Below are 17,621 nucleotides of genomic sequence, written 5' to 3'. Positions count from 1 at the left end.
CAGAAACTCCACTCAGGAGGGGCCCACGCACCCATGTCTCTGGACACGGCTCCCCAGAAGAATCTCGAGGCTCTGGCTACGTGTGCTTCCGTGCCCTTTGCATAGGCCATTCCTTGGCCTGGTACCAGGCGTGCTCTCTTGGCAAACTCCTACTTACCCTTCAAAACCCAGCTTGCTGATGCCCTCCATGGGGAAGCTGCCCTCCCGGCTCCTTTCACCCCTGAAGTTTCTCACCACCACCTGGTGTCCCCTCCACAGTAGAGCCCTTCCTGGCCCCCTCGTCCCCACTACCTCTGCCCTCTTCCCTGGAGAGTTCTCGCTAGACAGACCACAGCAGGTCAGTCTCAGCTCTCCCCATGCGGCCAGGGCCTGGCCCACAGCCCTCCTGACTGAGAGCTCTAGTTTTCTTTAGCCCATGACTGCGGGATGAGGAGGCAGAGCGAAGCCCCTGCAAGGGGGGGACCCCCCCAGCAGGACGCAGTGTGGCTGGGCACTTACTGGCTTTCGCTGGAGAAGGCTGGGTATGGCGTGGGCGAGAAGCTGTTCCACCAGGGGTAATGCAGCATGGCATCCTGAGACAGAGTGGCGGGCGTCAGGGGAGAGGACAGGAGGGCAGGGTCCCTGGCCCTCCTCCCCCCCATCACCCCCCCCACCGCTGCACTGCCCTGGGGCAGGCTCCAGAGAGCACTGAGCCCGCCTACCCAGGGGCTTCCCAGCTGGGTCACCGGTGCCTCGGTTTCCCCGTGTGCACGGAAGAACCCACCCAGAGGGCTGTGGTGAAGAGGAAGGCTTTGGTCAGTACACAAGCAGCGCTGGGGACCAGCTGGGGAGGGGATGGTGGGCGTGGCCACGACTCTGGACTGGCAGGGCCCCCAGAATCCCTGCAGGGCCTGGGGAGCCCAGGCTGGACGCCTGCGTTCTAGAAAGTGGAGGAGGGGACCCTGTGTAAAGCAAGACAGCAAGAGTCCCTCCTGGGCCAGCACCCATGAGCGAGACGCGCAGCCTGCCAGCGGGTGGGTGGGGGAGAGGGGCAGGGGACTTCTCAGAGGGGCGGGGGCTGAGGCCAGGGTGACGGGCTCCCACCAGGACCGTGGACGGCCCTGTCCCAGCCAGACTCTCGCAGCCCAACCCTTCCAGGCAGGTCTGAAGCCCGGCCTTCTCAGAGCTCCCAGAGGCCAAGCCCGTGTGGCCCAAGAGTGAGGCACAGGCAGGGGTTCCGGGGAACCTGCTTTAGGAAACACCAGGGGGAGGGAGGGTGGCTGCAAGGTGAGCCTGAAGTCAGCAGGGGAAGCATGTGCCAGGACTGGCTTGAGGGGTAGGGCTGTGGACACTCACACCCTCTGTAGAATTGGGGTGCTGCATCCCTGTCCTAAACGGGCCGCTGGCCACGTGAAACTCCATCAGGGAGGTCCGCTGGCTGCAGTTGCCGTGCCCGCTTGTGCCAGCCCTGGCCACACAAGGCCCCCCCCTGGGGACTCACTGACCTAGTACCGGCCCAGAACCAGGCTGGGGGGCTGGGACCGCCCCTCTGTGCCAAGGGGGTTGCCAGACCCACTTTCCATTACTGTGCCCCCAGCCCTGGGCTGCCCACAGGGCCCCGCCTGCTTCCCCACGGTCCAGCTCAGAGAAGAGGCATGAAGGAGATGTGGTGAGATGGTATCGACTGGTGGAGGTCCCTTGGCCTCCAAACTAGAGGCCAGTCCAGGCTCTAGTCTGGGCCCAGAAGGGGGCAGCCAGGGAGGGGGGCACCGAGGGGCCCCTTGCTCACCAACCTTCTCCACCTGCACCCAGACTGGGCCTGGGGCAGTCCCTGTGGAGCTCCCAGACCAGGGGACCCCCCAGGTCCTTGAGGAGTTTGAGGCCTCAGGCTGGGAGGGTCCCTTATGACTTTGTCTACCCAGCACCCCAACCTCCTCCCCCAGCACGTTGCTCTGGCAAGGCTGCCAACCAAGGACATCCAGCCCCACCCCACAGGGGTGGTACAGCATGGCCAGCCAATCAGAGCCTTCCTCGGGATTTTACACTTGCAGCCAGAGGGGTGACTCCACCTTCACAGGGCAGGCCTGTGGGACCTGATTAGTCCAAAGATGGGCCCCTTCCCCAGCTAGCCAATCAGAGCCTGCCTGGAGACAGAGGCTGGCCCTCTTCTGGGAAGGAGCAGGCCCTGGGAGATTAGCCAGAAGCTTCCTAGGCCATGTGCAAACTGATGAAGGAAGATGATATTCCTGCTAGGGCAGAAAGGGCAGCAGATAACATAGGGCTGCCAGATAAAAAACAGGAATTGGAATTTCTGATAAACAAAAGATAATTTTTAGTGTAAATACTGTGTGGAACACACACGTACTAAAATTTTATTTTTGTTTATGTGAAACTTAAATTTCACCGGACTCTATATTTTTATTTGCTAAATCTGGCCACCTTAGGGACACTGACAGTCCTGGGGGCATGTCCCTGCCAGGCAGCCCTGGGGCCAGCTCCACTCCCCGCCTGCTCCACCCTGGGATCCTCCTTACAAGCTTGGTTCAGCCAGGACACAAGAGAGGAGAAGTAAGGAGCACGGTGCCAACACTGATGCCTGCAGCCTACACAGGCTGCCCGGGCTTCTGGTCACTCTTGGGCCAGGCCCAGTGTGGCCTGAGGGGCAACCCCCACGTTCGGTGGCCCGAGAGGAACAGGCTCTGTGCACTGCCTGAGCCCTGGAGGGCACCGGGGAGCCTGCCCTGCTGGCTCTGACTGCCCGGGGTGGGGCTTGGAGCCAAGGTCGGGCTCCACGCGGCACCTCCCTTGTAAAAGGGTCCCTATCTTGTTCCAAACATCCCTCCCCCAATTCCAGTGTCTGAGCCCCTCTGGTCCACACGGGCTGTCCAGACAGAGCTCATGTCCTGGTCCTCAGTTGGCTTCCTGGGTCACCACCACGGGACATGGCAGGAGCCCATTCCCTGTGGAACAGCTCCATCCTCTGCAAACCCGCCCGAGCCGGGGCTCGCTCTGACCCAGGAATTCTATTCCAGAAACACACCCCCAGGGACTCATCCGGGGGGGGGGGGGAACGCGGTGGCGCTATTTATAGCGGCAGAAAAAACTGGAGTCACCCCAAAGGCCCAACAACAGGAAAATAATTAGGCAAATGATGGGATGCTGAGGAGGAGGAATCCTGAGGCGTTGTAAGAATGACAAGCGCGTGCTCCAAGCCCGCGAAACAGGGCGACATAGCACCCGAGGAAGGAGCACACTTTGTGCCGCGTGTGGGATGCCACCGGGGCATCCGAGAGCCTCAGGGCGGGCGCGGGCGGGCAGAGGCTTGGAGGGAGGCGGGGGCTGAGGAGGGCAGGGGCCCCGTGGGCACAGCTGGCCTGGCACACGTGCGCCCGGGACCCTGGCCGGAGGCTCTGGCCATCAGCCGAGGCTTGGAAGCTGTGGGCGGGTCTGCAGCTGTGACCCGCTTTTGCTCCCTCCCTGCCAACTGGCAAGGCCTGCTCGATGTGGCTTGGCACTGTGCTCTGCCCCGTTAGGGTGCCTTGTGGGCACAGCCGGGCACGGAGTGAGTCCTGGGTTTGCGTGCACCTCCCAGCCCCGTCTGATGCTACAGTCTGGGGCCTGGGACGCCCCATGACGGCTCTGGACCCTCAACCCGGAGCTCCACTTGGGCCCCGAGGCCCAGGGCCCGGCTTCTCCCAACCCCAAGCTGGATCCTCGCGCTCTCTCCCCATGCAGGTGTGCGCGTCACTGCCGCAGCCCACGCGGCCCACTGGCGCCCGCACCCCATCTGGTCTCCCCACCCGGCAGCTCAAGTCTCCGCACCGAGAAGCTCGGCTTCTTTCCTTTTCTGCAGAGAAAGAGCCCCCGTTTGGCTCCAGGGCTGACTCGCTGGAGGATTCTGGACACTTCTCTTCGCGAGGCCTCTTGTACCTTCTGTGATATGAGGAGGCCCGGCCCCTAGGGTCGTTTTACCACTCACGGTACTCTTATAGCAGCCATCAGAGCTTGGAAGCAAGCGAGTTGTCCCTCAGTGGGTGGAAGCAACCGTGGGACATGCGGACGATGGGAAGTTGTTTAGTGCTAAAAAGAAATGGGCTATGAAGCCAGGAAAAGTCTCGGAGGAACCCTAAATACACATCGCTAAGTGGAAGAAGCAGATCTGAAAAGGCTACACACTGTGATTCCAACTCTGGGACATTCTGGAAAAGGCAGGTCTCTGGAGCCGGGGTTAGGATCAGCAATGCGGGGCTTGGGGGGAGGAGGGATGGACAGGTGGGGACCAGAGGGGTTTTAGGGCAGTGAAACTACGCTGTGTGACGCCGTAATGGTGGATGCGGGTCATCTGACATCTGTCAAAACCCACAGAACATCCAACACCAAGAGTGAACCGAATGTCACTGTGGCCCTTAGGTAATGATGCTGGGTCAGCACCGGCTCCCAGTTTGGAACACAGCACACCCACGAGTGTGAGATGTTAACAGTGGGGAAGTGTGGAGGGGAGAGGTGTACAGGAACTTGCTGTGCCATTTTCCTGTAAACCTAGAACTGCTTAAGAAATAAAGTCTCATAAAGTAAGAAGAAAGAAGCGATGAAGCAGAGCGGACGAGTGTGACCTGCCGCAGCGGTCGAAGCCCTCGATGTCCCGCAGGTGAGGGCAGGTGAGGGCAGCCGCCTGGGCCGAGCGTCCCCTGAGGGCCAGCCGAGGCCTTGGCAGGAGAAACCTCACGGCTAACACGTGAGGGACTCGGGGGCGACGGGAGCCCCCCGAGGGTCCTGCCTGCAAACCTGGGGGCTGGGATATGGGCTTGAGGCACCAGGGAGGAGCCGAGGGGCCGGGAGGAGACCCTGAGGGCTGGGGCTCACCTGGACGCTGGGCCCGCACAGCGGGGTCTGCAGGGGCGGCGGGCTGTACAGGACGCTGCCAGCTGGCGGAGGCTCGTGCGGAGGGAACTCCCCGTCCATGGTGGGCCCCACTGCCAGCATCGGGGGGCTCCACGAGCCGGGCCGCAGGGGCATCTATCTGGGCTTCTTGCTCCGTGGTGGCGGCATCATGACCTGGGGAAAGACATGCATGTCCTGAGGTTGCCCTCTGATTCCGACAGGGGAGGGCGCCCTCCAGGGACAGGGTCAGCAGGCTAAGGGGTGGCGGAACCCCCAGGGGACCCCGCAGATGTCCCCCCAGCCCCTCCGACTGCCCCATCCACGCGGGGGGCAAGCTGACGCTCCCAGCACCGCAGTGCTGCCGGGGTGGCCCTCCTGCTGTCTGGCCACCCCCCTCCTAGGGACACAGGCTGGGACCTCCAGGGTGAGGGCAGCCCCTTCCGGGTGGCCAGGCCCCGCCGCTCTCCCGCCCTCGTTCTCAGGCCCCTGAATAATGTTGGCCGGGGGCTGCTCCCTCCACCCACAAAGTGGGCCTCGAGCCCTGGGAGCCCAGCATGAGCCGTGGGGGTGCGCACCCACGGCTCTCTGTGCCTAGCATGTCTGGCAAAGAGGAAGCCCGGCCAGCGGGCAGCTCTGAGCTGGGGGGCCCACCGGGGCCGGGCAGCCCCATACCTCTGCCACCAGGTCAGGCTTGCCGAGGGTCTCCGGGTGGTTGGGGCCAAGCTGAGTGGAGAAGAGCCCCCAGACCCGGATGGGGCTAAGGTCGCACAGGGTCCTCACTGAGAAGGAGGGCAGACACCCAGCTGGGAAAAGCTGCAGGGGCCAACCTAGCCCCACGCGATCCCCCCCATTCGCACCCGCCTGTGGCCTGGGACCCCGGTCCCCCAGGCCCCATCGCCCGCCACGGATAGCAGGGACCCCAGGCTGGCGGAGCACGCCTCGGGGAGCAGCCCCAGGATGTTAATCACCCAGGGAGGCAGGAAGGGGAGGCGGCTGGCGCTCCCGGCCAAGCCCTGAGTGAAGAAATCCTCGGGACTTCCAGTAATCACTGCCGCACACGGGCAGCTTGTGCAATCCCGTGGGGGCGGGGAGGGCCGCCTGCACGGGCTGGGCCGCCCGTGCGCGCCTCGCCCTGCGGCCCAGAGGGAAAGGGGCCCGGGGGCCGGGCCACAGCCCACAGCTGCGTCCAGCCATTCAGGAAGGCAGCGGGGGCCGGGCCGCCCCGCTCTGCTCAGGCCTTGGGCTCCAGCTGCTGGCCGGCCGCCAGTGCCACGGCCCCCAACCTCCTGCAGGCCGGACTCGGCGGAGGAGGAGGAATGCGAGGCTGCTCTGGGACCCACGGTCTTGGTCGGGCGGACCGTCAAAGCCCAGCTCCGCGTCTAAGGGTCGGAGAACCTCCCACAACTCGGGGCGCCTGAGCTCCTCTGAGCTTCGGTTTGGCCATCGGGAGGATCGGCTGCTCGGGTATGAGCACAGGCTCATCTGGCGCTCAGTGGAGCCCAGAGCCTCCGAGATCCCGAGCCACTCCAGTGACCGCTGCCTCCGCGGAGGCCCCGGGAAGCTCCTTGATTCGTGGGAGCCCTCAGCGGATCCACCTGGGACGGAAAGCAGGCCGGCTCGCTGTGTCCCTGGGGTCCCTTGTCTGCAGCAACTGCAGGGGATGTGTCTCTGCCTGAGACCCCCACTAACCCCACTGACACCCCTGCTGCCACAGCGTCCCTCTCTCGGCAGCCACACCCTGAGCACGGCCGACCCCGGCCCACTCGCGGGCACCTTCGGGCTCTGCGGCCGCGGAGGGCAGGGCTGCTTTCTTGGGAAGCACCATCCAGAGCCCACGGCCGAAAAGCATGGGAGGGGGACCCCGGGCCGTCCCCAGGGTGCGCTGTGCCCGAGGAACCCCCACCGACAGCAGGCCAGGCCTGCGTGGCCCCCGTGGCCCCTGTCCTGAGTGGCAGCCCCAGCAGGCTCAGGCCCCACACCATCACCTGCCATCCAGGGCATCACGTTCCCCCAGCAAAAGAGGTCTGTCCCCGCAGCGAGGGCTCCATGACTGGGTGGGAGTTCCTGTAATGGAGCCTGTACGTCCTGTCCTCTCAAAGACACAGGGCGGGGGGCATGCCTTGGGGACCCCGCCAAGCAGGGGGTTCAGACCAGGACCCGGAGGGGGGTGTGGGGAGGGGAGCGACGTGGTTGCGAGTCAAGGTGTCTGCTGGGCACCATTATCCGGGATGGGGCAGGGGAGACGCGGCGCGTGACAGTGAACGTGGTGCCGCCTGGGGGTCGGCAGCTCCTCACACGGTTAAAGTCACCACAGCAGCCAAAAGGTGGACACAGCCCGAGTGCCCACCAGCGGATGATGGATAAACACGTGGTCCCTCCACACACGAGAGCATCACGCAGCCATGCAAAGGGGTGAAGCCCTAACACTCGCTACAACGTGGACAGACCCTGAGAACACGATGCTCAGTGAGAGAAGCCAGACACAGGAGGACAACAGTGTGTGATTCCATTGATGGGAAACGTCCAGAACAGGCAGATCCACAGACAGAGAGCAGTTGTCGGGGGCTGGGGAGGGGTCAACACTGTGCCCACCGCCATCCCCATGCCCCCAGGGCCACCCCTTTGGTGTCCCTGTCCTTCGATGCCCAGGCCCAAGGTCATCTCCCCGCCCCCACCTCCACAGTCTTGGCTTCCTGCTCCCCCGTCCCCCCAGTGCTGGCACTGGGGCAGCCGCCCTCAAACACCCATCCCCTCACTTTCCGACCTCTGCTGAGCAGCCCCACCCAGCCCCGCCCCGCCCCGGGCTCAGGACCCTGTCGCCAGCCCCAGAGCTGCGGAGGGTGACCTCACCACGTCCCTGGGGGGCTTCCAGCCGCCCAGGATCGACCCCACCAGGTGGGGCCTTGGGACTGAAGGAGGCCGGGTCAGAGTGTATTTTTAGACGTGAGCCCCATGACACGTGCCGCGTGGGTGTCCACAAGGTGCTCTCGGGGAGGGGCCCACACTTCACCCAGCTTTGAGTTGCAGGATTTCCTTTTGAGATCAGGTTTCGAATGAGTCATTGTAAAAGAGAAAGATCAAAGAATTGGTGGCCCAGACCAGACGATGGGGGGGGGGTGGGATGCGGAACGTGGGAAGAGGCGAGATCTGGGACAGCCGGACCCCCGGGGTGCGCCCAGCTGGCGGGTGACCACGGCCATCCCTGCCTCTTGGCTGAGCCCACTTCGCCCCGTCACCCCGGCTGGACCTCACTGTGGGGCTGGTGTCCCCAGGGCAGGCCGCTGGGTCTCACCCCAAGATGCGTGCTACTGGCTCAGCCCCCCAAGCACCCTCAGAACCGGCCGCCCGGACCCCCTGCCGGGTGGTGCCTGGGCCCCACTGGCCACTTGTTATCAGGCCCCCCAGGAACCGCGTCTCCAGGCATCAGGGACCTGCCGGCCTCCTCCAGGCCACAGGATGGCAGCCCCTCTGGCCACCCCTCCACTGGGCTCTGAGCAATGGCCCTGGGATCCTGGGACGGGGGGCAGAGTGGGGGGCTGGCGGGGACAGAGGCCCTGGTGGAATCGGGAGGCCTGGCCGGGCCCCGACTGGGCTGACCGGGGTATCTGGGGGAGGGCCGGGGTGGGGAGCTCGCTCCTCGCCCTGCTGGTCAGAGCCAGCCTGGGGTCAGTCCCCAGTGGGGGCGCCCGGAGAGGCTCCGTGCTGAAGTCGGAGGGACAGAGCGACAGGGATGCTTGGGCAAGGGGATGGGGCCCTGTCCTGGGGGCACCGGCCACGCACTGAGGTCCCACCTGGGCTGGCTGGCACCACTCGGCTATGTCAGGACCCCCAGGAGGGCACGTGCCCCTGGACAGTCACCTCCATAGACAGGCCGGAAAGGGAGGGGGAGGGGTGGGGGAGGGTCCCAAGGGAAGCCTCAGGGGCCTCCCCACCAACTGACCAGGCCAGGTACTCGGGTGGGACGCATGGGGACACAGGGCCAGCTGGTGAGCGATGGGGGTACAGGGATTTGGCGGACAGGGCCCAGTGTGCAGGAGGGAGGTGGTGGGACAGAGGAGGGATGCTGGAAAGACTGGTGTCCCCCAAGTTCACGTCCACCAGGAACCTGGGAATAGGCCCTCATTTAGAAACAGGGTCTTCACAGATGAAATCAGTTAAGATGGGGTTGTACTGCAGTAGGGCGGCCCTAACGCAAAGACTGTGCCTTTATAAGAGGGAAATTGGGACAGAGAGACACAGGGAGAAGCCATGTGAAGACAGAGGCAGAGGCCGGGGTGATGCAGCCACAGGCCCAGGACACCTGGAGCCCCAGGAGCTGGAAGAGACGGGAAGGATCCCCCCGCAGCCGCCCCCCGCCCCAGCCTCTGGAGGGAGCACAGCCTTGCCACACCTTGATCTCAGACGGCTGGCCTCCAGAGCTGGGAGAGGATAAATCTCTGTGGTTTAAGCCAAGTGTGCGGTCAGCTGTTATGGCCGCCCCCGGACACTCGGACAGGACGGGGAGGCTTCCTTCAGCCGCTTCATTCAGCAGAGCCAAGGAGCCACCCTGACACTGGGCTCTAATTCCTGCCACCCGGGGCTGGGCGCACCACTGACCAGGGCGAGGGTGGCACCAAGCGTGCGACCCAGGACCTCCACGGGTTCCCAGGAGGCCTGCGAACGCAGCAGCCCTGGGATGCTAGAGCTGGGGAGGGCCCGGCCCCTGAGCACACGCCCAGGAGGGACGGGGAGCCCCATTGTCTGGGACAAGGAGGACGAGGTGGGCCCGCGGAGAAGTCCAGGGGTCGAACTTCCAGTTCTGCTGTCAGTGGGGGGAGGATCTGCAGGCCCCCCAGCTCCCACACTTCACTGCCAGCGGGTGGCTGAAGTGACAAGCAGTCTCTTGCAAAACCTCCTGGCCTACTGGGACACAGACCAACCCCCCCCCGGCCCCCGCCCCCATCATGGGGCCGCAGCATCAGAGCCTCGGCCCCGGCCCGGTACAGTCAACACCAGGCCGCACGGAGGAGGCCCTGGGGGGAGGGCGACCACAACAGAGCCAGACCACATGGGCGCCGGCCACGGGGCACACGCACGGTGACCCCAGACGCCAACCCAGGGACGGTGCCGCTACCCCAGGAGCCACCACGGGGGCAGGCACATGCCTGAGGACAGGCCCCGGCCAGCAAAGCAGGCGGCGGGTGTCAGGGCTCCCCCCACGCATCTCGGACGGACCAGAGGCCAGGAGGGCAAGGCCAGCCATTAGGAGAAACTGCACCCCGGGATGCAGAACCGACCCCAGACCCAGGTGACACAGCGATATTTGCTGAATGTTTATGCAGAAAAGGAGACCCTCAGGCTGAGTCCCAGAGGCACCGACCCCGGGTCACCTGCACTGGCTGTGTCCGCACCCACATACCCATCCGCATGTGGGCACAGAACAGCCGGCCTGGGGTGCTCTGATGGTCCACGGCAGGGCGGGTGCTTCACAAAGCAACTCACACACCCAGAGCGGCCGCCCCGAATCTATAAGGACCTGTCAGTGCCTTACAGCCCTCAGGAGGACAGTCAGTGCCCCCCACCAGCCCTGAGGGCACAGCTTGGGGGCACGTAGCCCTTTGTATCCACCCGAGGGCCCAGCGGGGAATGGGGTTGAAGACCAGGAGCTTCCTTAGTCACAGCTGGGGATACCGAGCCTGGGTCTTGGGGCCCCGATCCCTGGTCCCCACTCCCAGGTGTGGTCCAGCCTTACCAGGGGAGAGCCCACAGGATGGAGCTCCAGCTGTGGTGCCTACTGGCCCACCCTTGCTGCTGGTGGACCTTCCAACCTACGTCCATGTGGACAGGTGTGGAGCGGCTGCCCACAGCGGCAGGGCATCTTCACGTGGGCTTCCTCCACTGGGAAGTGCCTGCTCAGGGCTTGTGGTTACTCGTGGTCTTCAAAGGCTTTAGAAGGACTTCCCTTGTGGCACAGTGGTTGGGAATCCACCTGCCAATGCAGGGGACACGGGTTTGATCCCTGGTCTGGGAAGATCCCACATGCCGCGGAGCAGCTAAGCCCATGCGCCGCAACTACTGAGCCTGCACTCTAGAGCCTGCGAGCCACAATTACTGAAGCCCGCACGCCTAGAGCCCGCGCACCGCAACGAAGAGTAGCCCCCGCTAGCCGCAACTAGAGAAAGCCCGCACACAGCAACGGAAGACCCAACACAACCAAAAATAAAAAATAATTAAAATAAAATAAAAGGCTTTAGACACACTGAGCTTGTGGTCTCCTCTGACCCCCAGGTCTTCTTCCTCTGAGTGGATGTTAAAGCCAAATCTCAGCAGGCCTGACTTCCTAGTCCTTTGACACTGATGTGCCCCAATCTGTCCAGGTTCTGTGGGGAGAAGGGTCTGTCCCCCCTGTCGCTTGCTGCTTGATGACAGGAGTGTCTCAGGCCAGCTGGCACGCCAGGTCTCTCTACCCAGCTCCTCGGAGAGTCCGGAGCGAGACAGTGGCTGGTGCTGCCCACAGCCGGGTCGCACTAGTCCCAGGTGAGTGGTCAGACCCGTCAGCACCCTCCTTGGGCTCCTTAGGTCCAGCCTGGTGCCAAGAACATCCTAAGAGACCTTCGCCCAAGCCAAAGGGCACCCGCCCCCAAATCACAGCAGATGGAGCCTGTGTCCGCTTCTCCTGTCGCGATGAATAACCACAAACTCAGGCCCTCTCCCAGGCCTGCAGGTCAGAAGTCCAGGCGAGCTCGCCGGCCCTCGGCTCTGGGTCTCCAGAGGCCCGGCTTGGTGCTGATCCTGTCGGCAGGGTGGGGCTGCAGCCCGGCTTCAGCAGCAGCATATGGAGGCCCCTTGAGCTCCGACTCAGTCCCCTTCAGCCTCCATGGAGAAAGTCCTCTGCTTATAAGGACTTTGTGATGACACTGGGCCCCCCCGGGGAATCCAGGGTCCTCCCCATCTCAGGGCCCCTAATTTAATCCCACCAGCAAAGTGCCTTTGTGTGGGGGGTGACACGTCTGCAGGTCCCGGGGCCAGGACGGGGGCATCTCTGGGGCCGTTACTGAGCCGACCCCTGAACCCAGCTAGGACACAGCCCATGAGTGAACAGGCAGCCTGGTCGGGACTGGCCTGACCCTGTGCATGGTACCACCCCACAGGTGTTGGAGGTGGTGACGCCCCCGGGGAGCCTCCTCAGGGCCACAGAGGGGCTGCGGGGCCTCGTCTGCGCAGGGATGCGGCCCGGGTCTTGCAGATGGGCTGGTTTTGCAAGGGGAGTGGCAGGTCTGGATTTTGGGGTGCAGTCCCAGCATGGGGTGCCTTCCTCCTCGTGCCCACGGTGCCGGAGGCAGAGCTGCCAGACTCTCCAGTTACAACCCAGCTCCCCCCCCCGCCCCCGCCAGGGTCCTCCTGAGCGCCACCCGACGCCCACCTGCAGGCTCACTCACCCTGAGCCCAGTGCCCAGGACGGTGGCTGAGCCTCCGGAAGGCCTGAATCTCACGGAACTGCCCCCAAATGCCCCGGCCCGCGGACATACTCCAGGCAACACCAGGAGGGCCCCGACGCCCTGTGGCACCCCGGCACCCCGGCCCGCCGGGAGTGGGTGGTGGGGAGGGTCCCACGCCCCCACCGTGCAGCTCCCAGGGCTGAGCCCCGCCCCCAAGCCATGCAGGCCACGCAGAGCTTTGCAGACACTCTGAGCGGCTCTGCTGGCGGCCCCTGCTGAGCTCCGAGCCCCCCCAACGCTGCAAGGCTGCGTCATCCGCGAGAGGTGAGGGCTGAGGGCGGAGGGCGGAGAGGCCAATCACTCAGGCTCGCCCTGCCCCTCACCACTGTCCCAGCTCCTGCGCTAGCCTTTCCTCACCGTACCTCAGGTGCTGGGGGACACCCGCTCCTGGCGCCTCCCGGCCAACTCCACGCGGGATTCTCACCCCATCCCCATCCGGCGATGAGTCACAGCCATACAGGCTCACTGCGCCAGCGGCCCCAAGACGCTCCCTCCTCCCGTCCTCCTCCATCCCGCTTCCTGTGTCAGCCTCTGACCCGGGGGCTGCAACTCCCACCCCAGCTCCCGGGAAAGGCGCCGGCCTTCCGGAATGTGGCCTGGCTCCCGCGCCAGCTGTGGACCTGGCAGCGAGGCCGGCGAGGCCTCTTTCGGTTTCACTTGGGGACTGGCTGCAATGGGGACGGAGGCCAACCGGGAGGGAGGTACCTGCCCGCAGGGAGAGGGCGCAGCCCCGGGGCGAGGCCAGCGGGGAAGGCGGGGCGGTCGCCTGCCTGGAGGGAGGGGTTGCCTGAGGACCCCAGGGAGGCGCAGGGTGACCGTTGCCCCCACTCCCGCCCCCGCTTCCGTCCCCGGCACACAGCGGGGCCAAGTTCAATGCCTTCCCTGGTGGTGTCCCTGCCTGCCGTGCGGGGGATGCCCTTTCTGCCCCGTGGGCTGCACGGGGATGGGGTGGGGGGGGGGAGCGCTGAGCCGACCCGGAGGGGACGAGTCACCTAACGGGTGAATGTGGGGGTGTCCCAGCCAATCAGGGGAACCTACAGGAGGGCCAGGGCACGGCCAGCCCGGCCTGCCACCTCCCACAGGGCCGGGCTTCAGGGAGGGGCTCCCAGGCCTCCCACCACGGCCCAGGCACCCCTGCACCAGGAGCCCACGTACCCGCAAGACCGCTTCCTGCCGGTGGCAGTCAGGGCAGAGCTGGGGCTTGGGGGCTCCCAGGGGAGCCTCGTTCACCCACCATAAGATGGGCAGACGGCACCTCCCCTGCCCTCCTTGTGGGGCTGGGAGAAGACAGACCTCCACGCTCTGGGCCAGCTGACGCCCGCTCACCCCAGGCCGCAGCACTGGGCATCTGAGGGCTCAGCCAGGCCCTGCTATCTCTCTTTTTTTTAAACACTTCTTTGTTTTATGGAGACGCGATTCACATGCCATACGCTTCACCAGTTTAAAGTGAACAATTCAGTGGCCTTTAGTACATCCACAGACTTCTGCAACCACCACCTCCATCTAGTTCCAGAACATTCCGTCGCCCCAAAAAGAAACCTCACTCCCATCAGCAGTCACCCCCACCCCCTCCCCAGCCCCTGACAACCACTAACCCACTCCCTGTCTCTCTGGATTGGCCTGTTCTGGATGTTTCCCACCAATGGAATCACACACTGTGTGTCCTTCTATCTGGCTTCTCTCACTGAGCATCGTGTTCTCAAAGTCAGTCCCTGTCGCTGTATATAAACGACAGGCCTTAGCTCTGCCCCCCACCCCAGGGGGCTGGCAAGCCCAGAGCCTCAGAAATTGCCCTCACCTGAGTCACCCGCCTGAGGGCAGGGCGGCCCCACCTCCCAGTGAGGAAGCTGGTGGCTGTCACCATGGCAGGAAGATGAGGGAAGTTTGCTGCCCTCCCCAGCCCAGCTCAGGTCGCCCATGTGGGACTGACCTGCCAGCAGCAGAGGAGAGGGTAGTTCCAAGGGACAGGGACTGGGGTTCCACTCAGGGGAGAGGGGGCCCACGGACACCAGGCCGCACCCAGGCTGGGCAGATGGGGAGATGGTGGGTGAGCAGGGCTGGCCAGGCCTGGACCGGGCCTGAGTGACCTCGCTCTCGGCTACTCCAGGCAGCCTTCCGTAACCAGCCCTCCCCGCATCTGATCACACGGCCCTTGGCTGTGGAAAAGTGGCTGGAGATGCTCCAAGCCTGCCCACTGATGGATCGCACGTACGCAAGACACACACACACACACACACACACTCATACTCACTCTCACATGTATGCACACGTGCAACACACTTGCACACATGCACACGCGGCACTCACACATGACGCGTGCACGCTCTGGCATGTACGTGCACTGCTGCACACGAATCTGCACACATGCACTCGCACAGGCGCACACTGACACGCACCCCCTGGAACTGTGCTGACACCCTGGGGGCCTGTCTCCCCACTCTGTGTGTCAGCCTCCAGATGCCTCCACTTTTTGATGACAAGAACCCACCCCCCCACCCCCCCCACCCCCCGCACAGAGAACAAGCAGATCCCCGCCCCTGGCAGCCTCTGTAAAAGCCTCACGGGTGGAGGCTGTCCTGGGAGGGAGGCGGCCTCTGGGGACTGGGCACAGTTGCCTCTTTATTCCCAGCCCGGCTCGCTCACGTGGCCAGAGCCCTGTGCTGGGTCAGCGTTTCCGGCCCAGCCCCTGCTGGAGGGGTGTCTGAGCCTTTGCTAGAACCAAGCTGGGCCAGCTGGGCTGGTCATGTTCCCAGTGGGGGCCAGCCTCCGTTCCCCTACCCCACCCAGGTCGAGGTGGTCAGGCAGCCGGAGAGCGCTGGCCCTGGGCTGCACACCTGAGGTCCACCCCGCCTGGACTTCAAAGCCAACTGCCTCTTCTGTGCTCTGCCGCGAGGCTCCCCTGGAAATCAGGCCCCTCATCTGGGCCCCAGGGCCCACCACCCCGCCGCCAAAGCGTAAACATCTCCCCCAATGCGTGCGCGCACGCACACACACACACACACACACACACACACACACACACACACACACAGGGTGGGTCCGGCTCCAGGCAGGTGTGAGCAGACATCTCACAGAGTTAAACAAAGGGCCCTCCAGCCCTCCAAAATCCCAGAGAGCCTTCCCCTGGGTCCCCATTGGCTGTCCCTGGGGACGGTGTCTCACACTCTCCAGGCTCCCCAGGGTCTGTCAGGCGCCTGCCTGCGTCTCCCTGGCCCTGGGGCATCCTGGGACCACCCTTCCCCAGCCCACCCACCCAGGGTCCAAGCAGACAGCCCTGAACAGCCACTACCCATCTCTGGGGACTCCCCTGGGAAAATCCAGGGCGTTTGGAAGAAAAGGTGCAGCTGGGCTGGCGGTGGCTTCTCCAGACCACCCGATAGCCCCAGGTCTCAGCCCCAAGGACAGGGTCCCACGGCTTCTCCTCTGTTCACAAGGGTCCCTAAGGGCAGAGCTCCCAGCACAGCCAGGCACGCAGGGCCCAGGGCAGGGACGGGAAACGCAGGGTCAGGTCCAGCCCTGGCCGCCCAGCCTGGAGGAAGGGCGGGCCTCAAGTCCACTGACTTGTCTGGAGTCTCACGCCTCTGACAGGTGGCCTTTCTTCCCTCCGGGCTCTCCGGCCCCTGGGGACCAGCCCCAGTTCCCTTGAACCTTTCCTACGGGGACAGACCCACCATGGTGGGCTCGGGGCTGGATCACCTGGCCCGGCAGCAGGTAGGCAGGTTCCCACCTAAAGTCCGTCCGACACCAGCCCCCTCGCCACACGTGGAACATTCACCCGCACCCCCCCACCCCCACCCCGTGACTGCCAGCAAGCTCCATCCCAGGCCTTGTCCAGGCCTGCCCCGCGTGCAAACGGATGGCACCAAACCTGGCCGGGCCAGGCAGTGGACAGGCAGAAAGGATGTCCAGGGCAGGCGGGACCAAGGCGCATTCCGGGAAGCAGAAGCCGAAGGGGGGCAGACACACTTCACATGCTCGGTTCTTTTTCCTTTTCCAGGACATTAACAACACGATGCTATGAGACACTCCTGCCTGGCTGTCCACGCCTCTGCTCCCCCGCCCCGGCCCCTCCCGGCCAGCGCTGGGGTGCTGGAAAGGGGCCTCCTTTCCCTATCCACCGTCACAGGCTGCTCCTCCACCCACTCCAAGTCCCGGCAGCCCTCTGCCCACCACCTCCCCCAGCACATCCTTGGGGGCCGTTTCCAGTGCCAGCTCCGGGAGACACTCCCACCCAACATGCTCTGCCAGCTCAGCTAATACCAGCAAGGCCCCCATCCCAAGGCCACAGGATCCCACCCGTGGAAACACAGGGAACGACAGCCCCAGGGTGGAGAAGCCAGGACAGGAGGGGTCCTGGGAGAGGGGACACTGAGGAGGAAGGGCAGGTATCTGCAAGCAGCCTGGGGTCAGGGGTCACCCAGAAAAGGAGGGGCTAAGGTAATGGAGCTGGAGAGTCACAAGAAGAGAGGGGTCGGGGAATGACGGAGGAGCAGTCAGGAGGGGGTCACCAACTGCAGGACAGTCACAGAGAAGTGCGGGGTCAAGGGTCACCAAAGTAAAGTCCGGGGATCACCAAGACGGGAGGGGTCAAGGGATCGCCGAGGAGGGCGAGAGGAAAAGGCTGGGGAGTCGCCTGGGTTCAGGGTTCACGCCAAGGCGAGTGTCGGGCGGGGGTCACGGAGCAGCGCAAGGTCGAGGGTCGCCGAGGAGGACGGGGTTAGAGAGAGTTCACGGCGGACGACGCGGTCGCAGGATCGCGGCGGAGGACGTGGTCGGGGGTCGCCCAGGAGGGCGGGGACACGCCACCGCGCTCCCCGCGCCCGCTGCCCCGGAACCCCGGAACTCCGGAACCCCCGGCCCGGGGCGCGGGCGGCCGCGGGGTGCCAGGGCCCGCGCAGGCCAGGGAGTGCGGCTCAGCCGGGCGGGGGCGGCGAGGACGGGCCAGGGGGTGGGGCCGGGCGCGCCTCACCTCGGACCCGGGTCCGGCCGGGCGCGGAGCCCGCGGCGCCTCCGTTTCTCCGAGCTTCGCCGCGGCCGCGCTCACTTCCGGGTTTCGGGCGCCATCTTGGGGGCCCCGCGCACTTCCGGTCATGCCGTGGGGCGGAGCCTCTGGTGGGCGGGGGGTCGTGGGCGGGGTCGTGGGCGGGGCCATCTCTCGGCGGCCCCTGAGCCCCTTGAGGCCCTTCCGCCTTAGGGAGAGGCTCGGACTCCATGGGTCCTGGATTCGAATCCCGCCCTGACTGTTGCTGGCTACCTTCGCGAGCCTCAGTTTCCTCCTCTGCA

General features: G+C 64.9%; 1 protein-coding gene across 6 annotated transcripts in view; it reads right to left on the bottom strand.

Annotated features, from left to right (window-relative positions):
• SBNO2 (strawberry notch homolog 2) overlaps positions 1-17,621 on the bottom strand; it is a 47,244-nt gene that overhangs the window by 26,109 nt on the left and 3,514 nt on the right. For 3 of the 6 annotated variants that reach the window (XM_061190877.1, XM_061190871.1, XM_061190875.1), the window contains exons 2-3: positions 4,843-5,034; positions 499-572 (exon numbers count right to left, since the gene is read on the bottom strand). In XM_061190877.1, coding sequence (XP_061046860.1) covers positions 499-572; positions 4,843-4,995 — 227 coding nt within the window. In that variant the 5' untranslated portion in view covers positions 4,996-5,034. Of the gene's footprint in view, positions 1-498; positions 573-4,842; positions 5,035-5,532; positions 5,640-12,700; positions 12,797-17,307; positions 17,365-17,621 lie in introns of those variants that run through there. The other 3 variants (XM_061190872.1, XM_061190873.1, XM_061190874.1) reach the window with 3 other exon arrangements.

The sequence above is a fragment of the Eubalaena glacialis genome, chromosome 4 (assembly GCF_028564815.1).
Source record: "Eubalaena glacialis isolate mEubGla1 chromosome 4, mEubGla1.1.hap2.+ XY, whole genome shotgun sequence".
Lineage (NCBI taxonomy): Eukaryota > Metazoa > Chordata > Mammalia > Artiodactyla > Balaenidae > Eubalaena > Eubalaena glacialis.
Note: the sequence above shows the minus strand (reverse complement) of the source record. Positions and strands in the feature narration are given on the sequence as shown.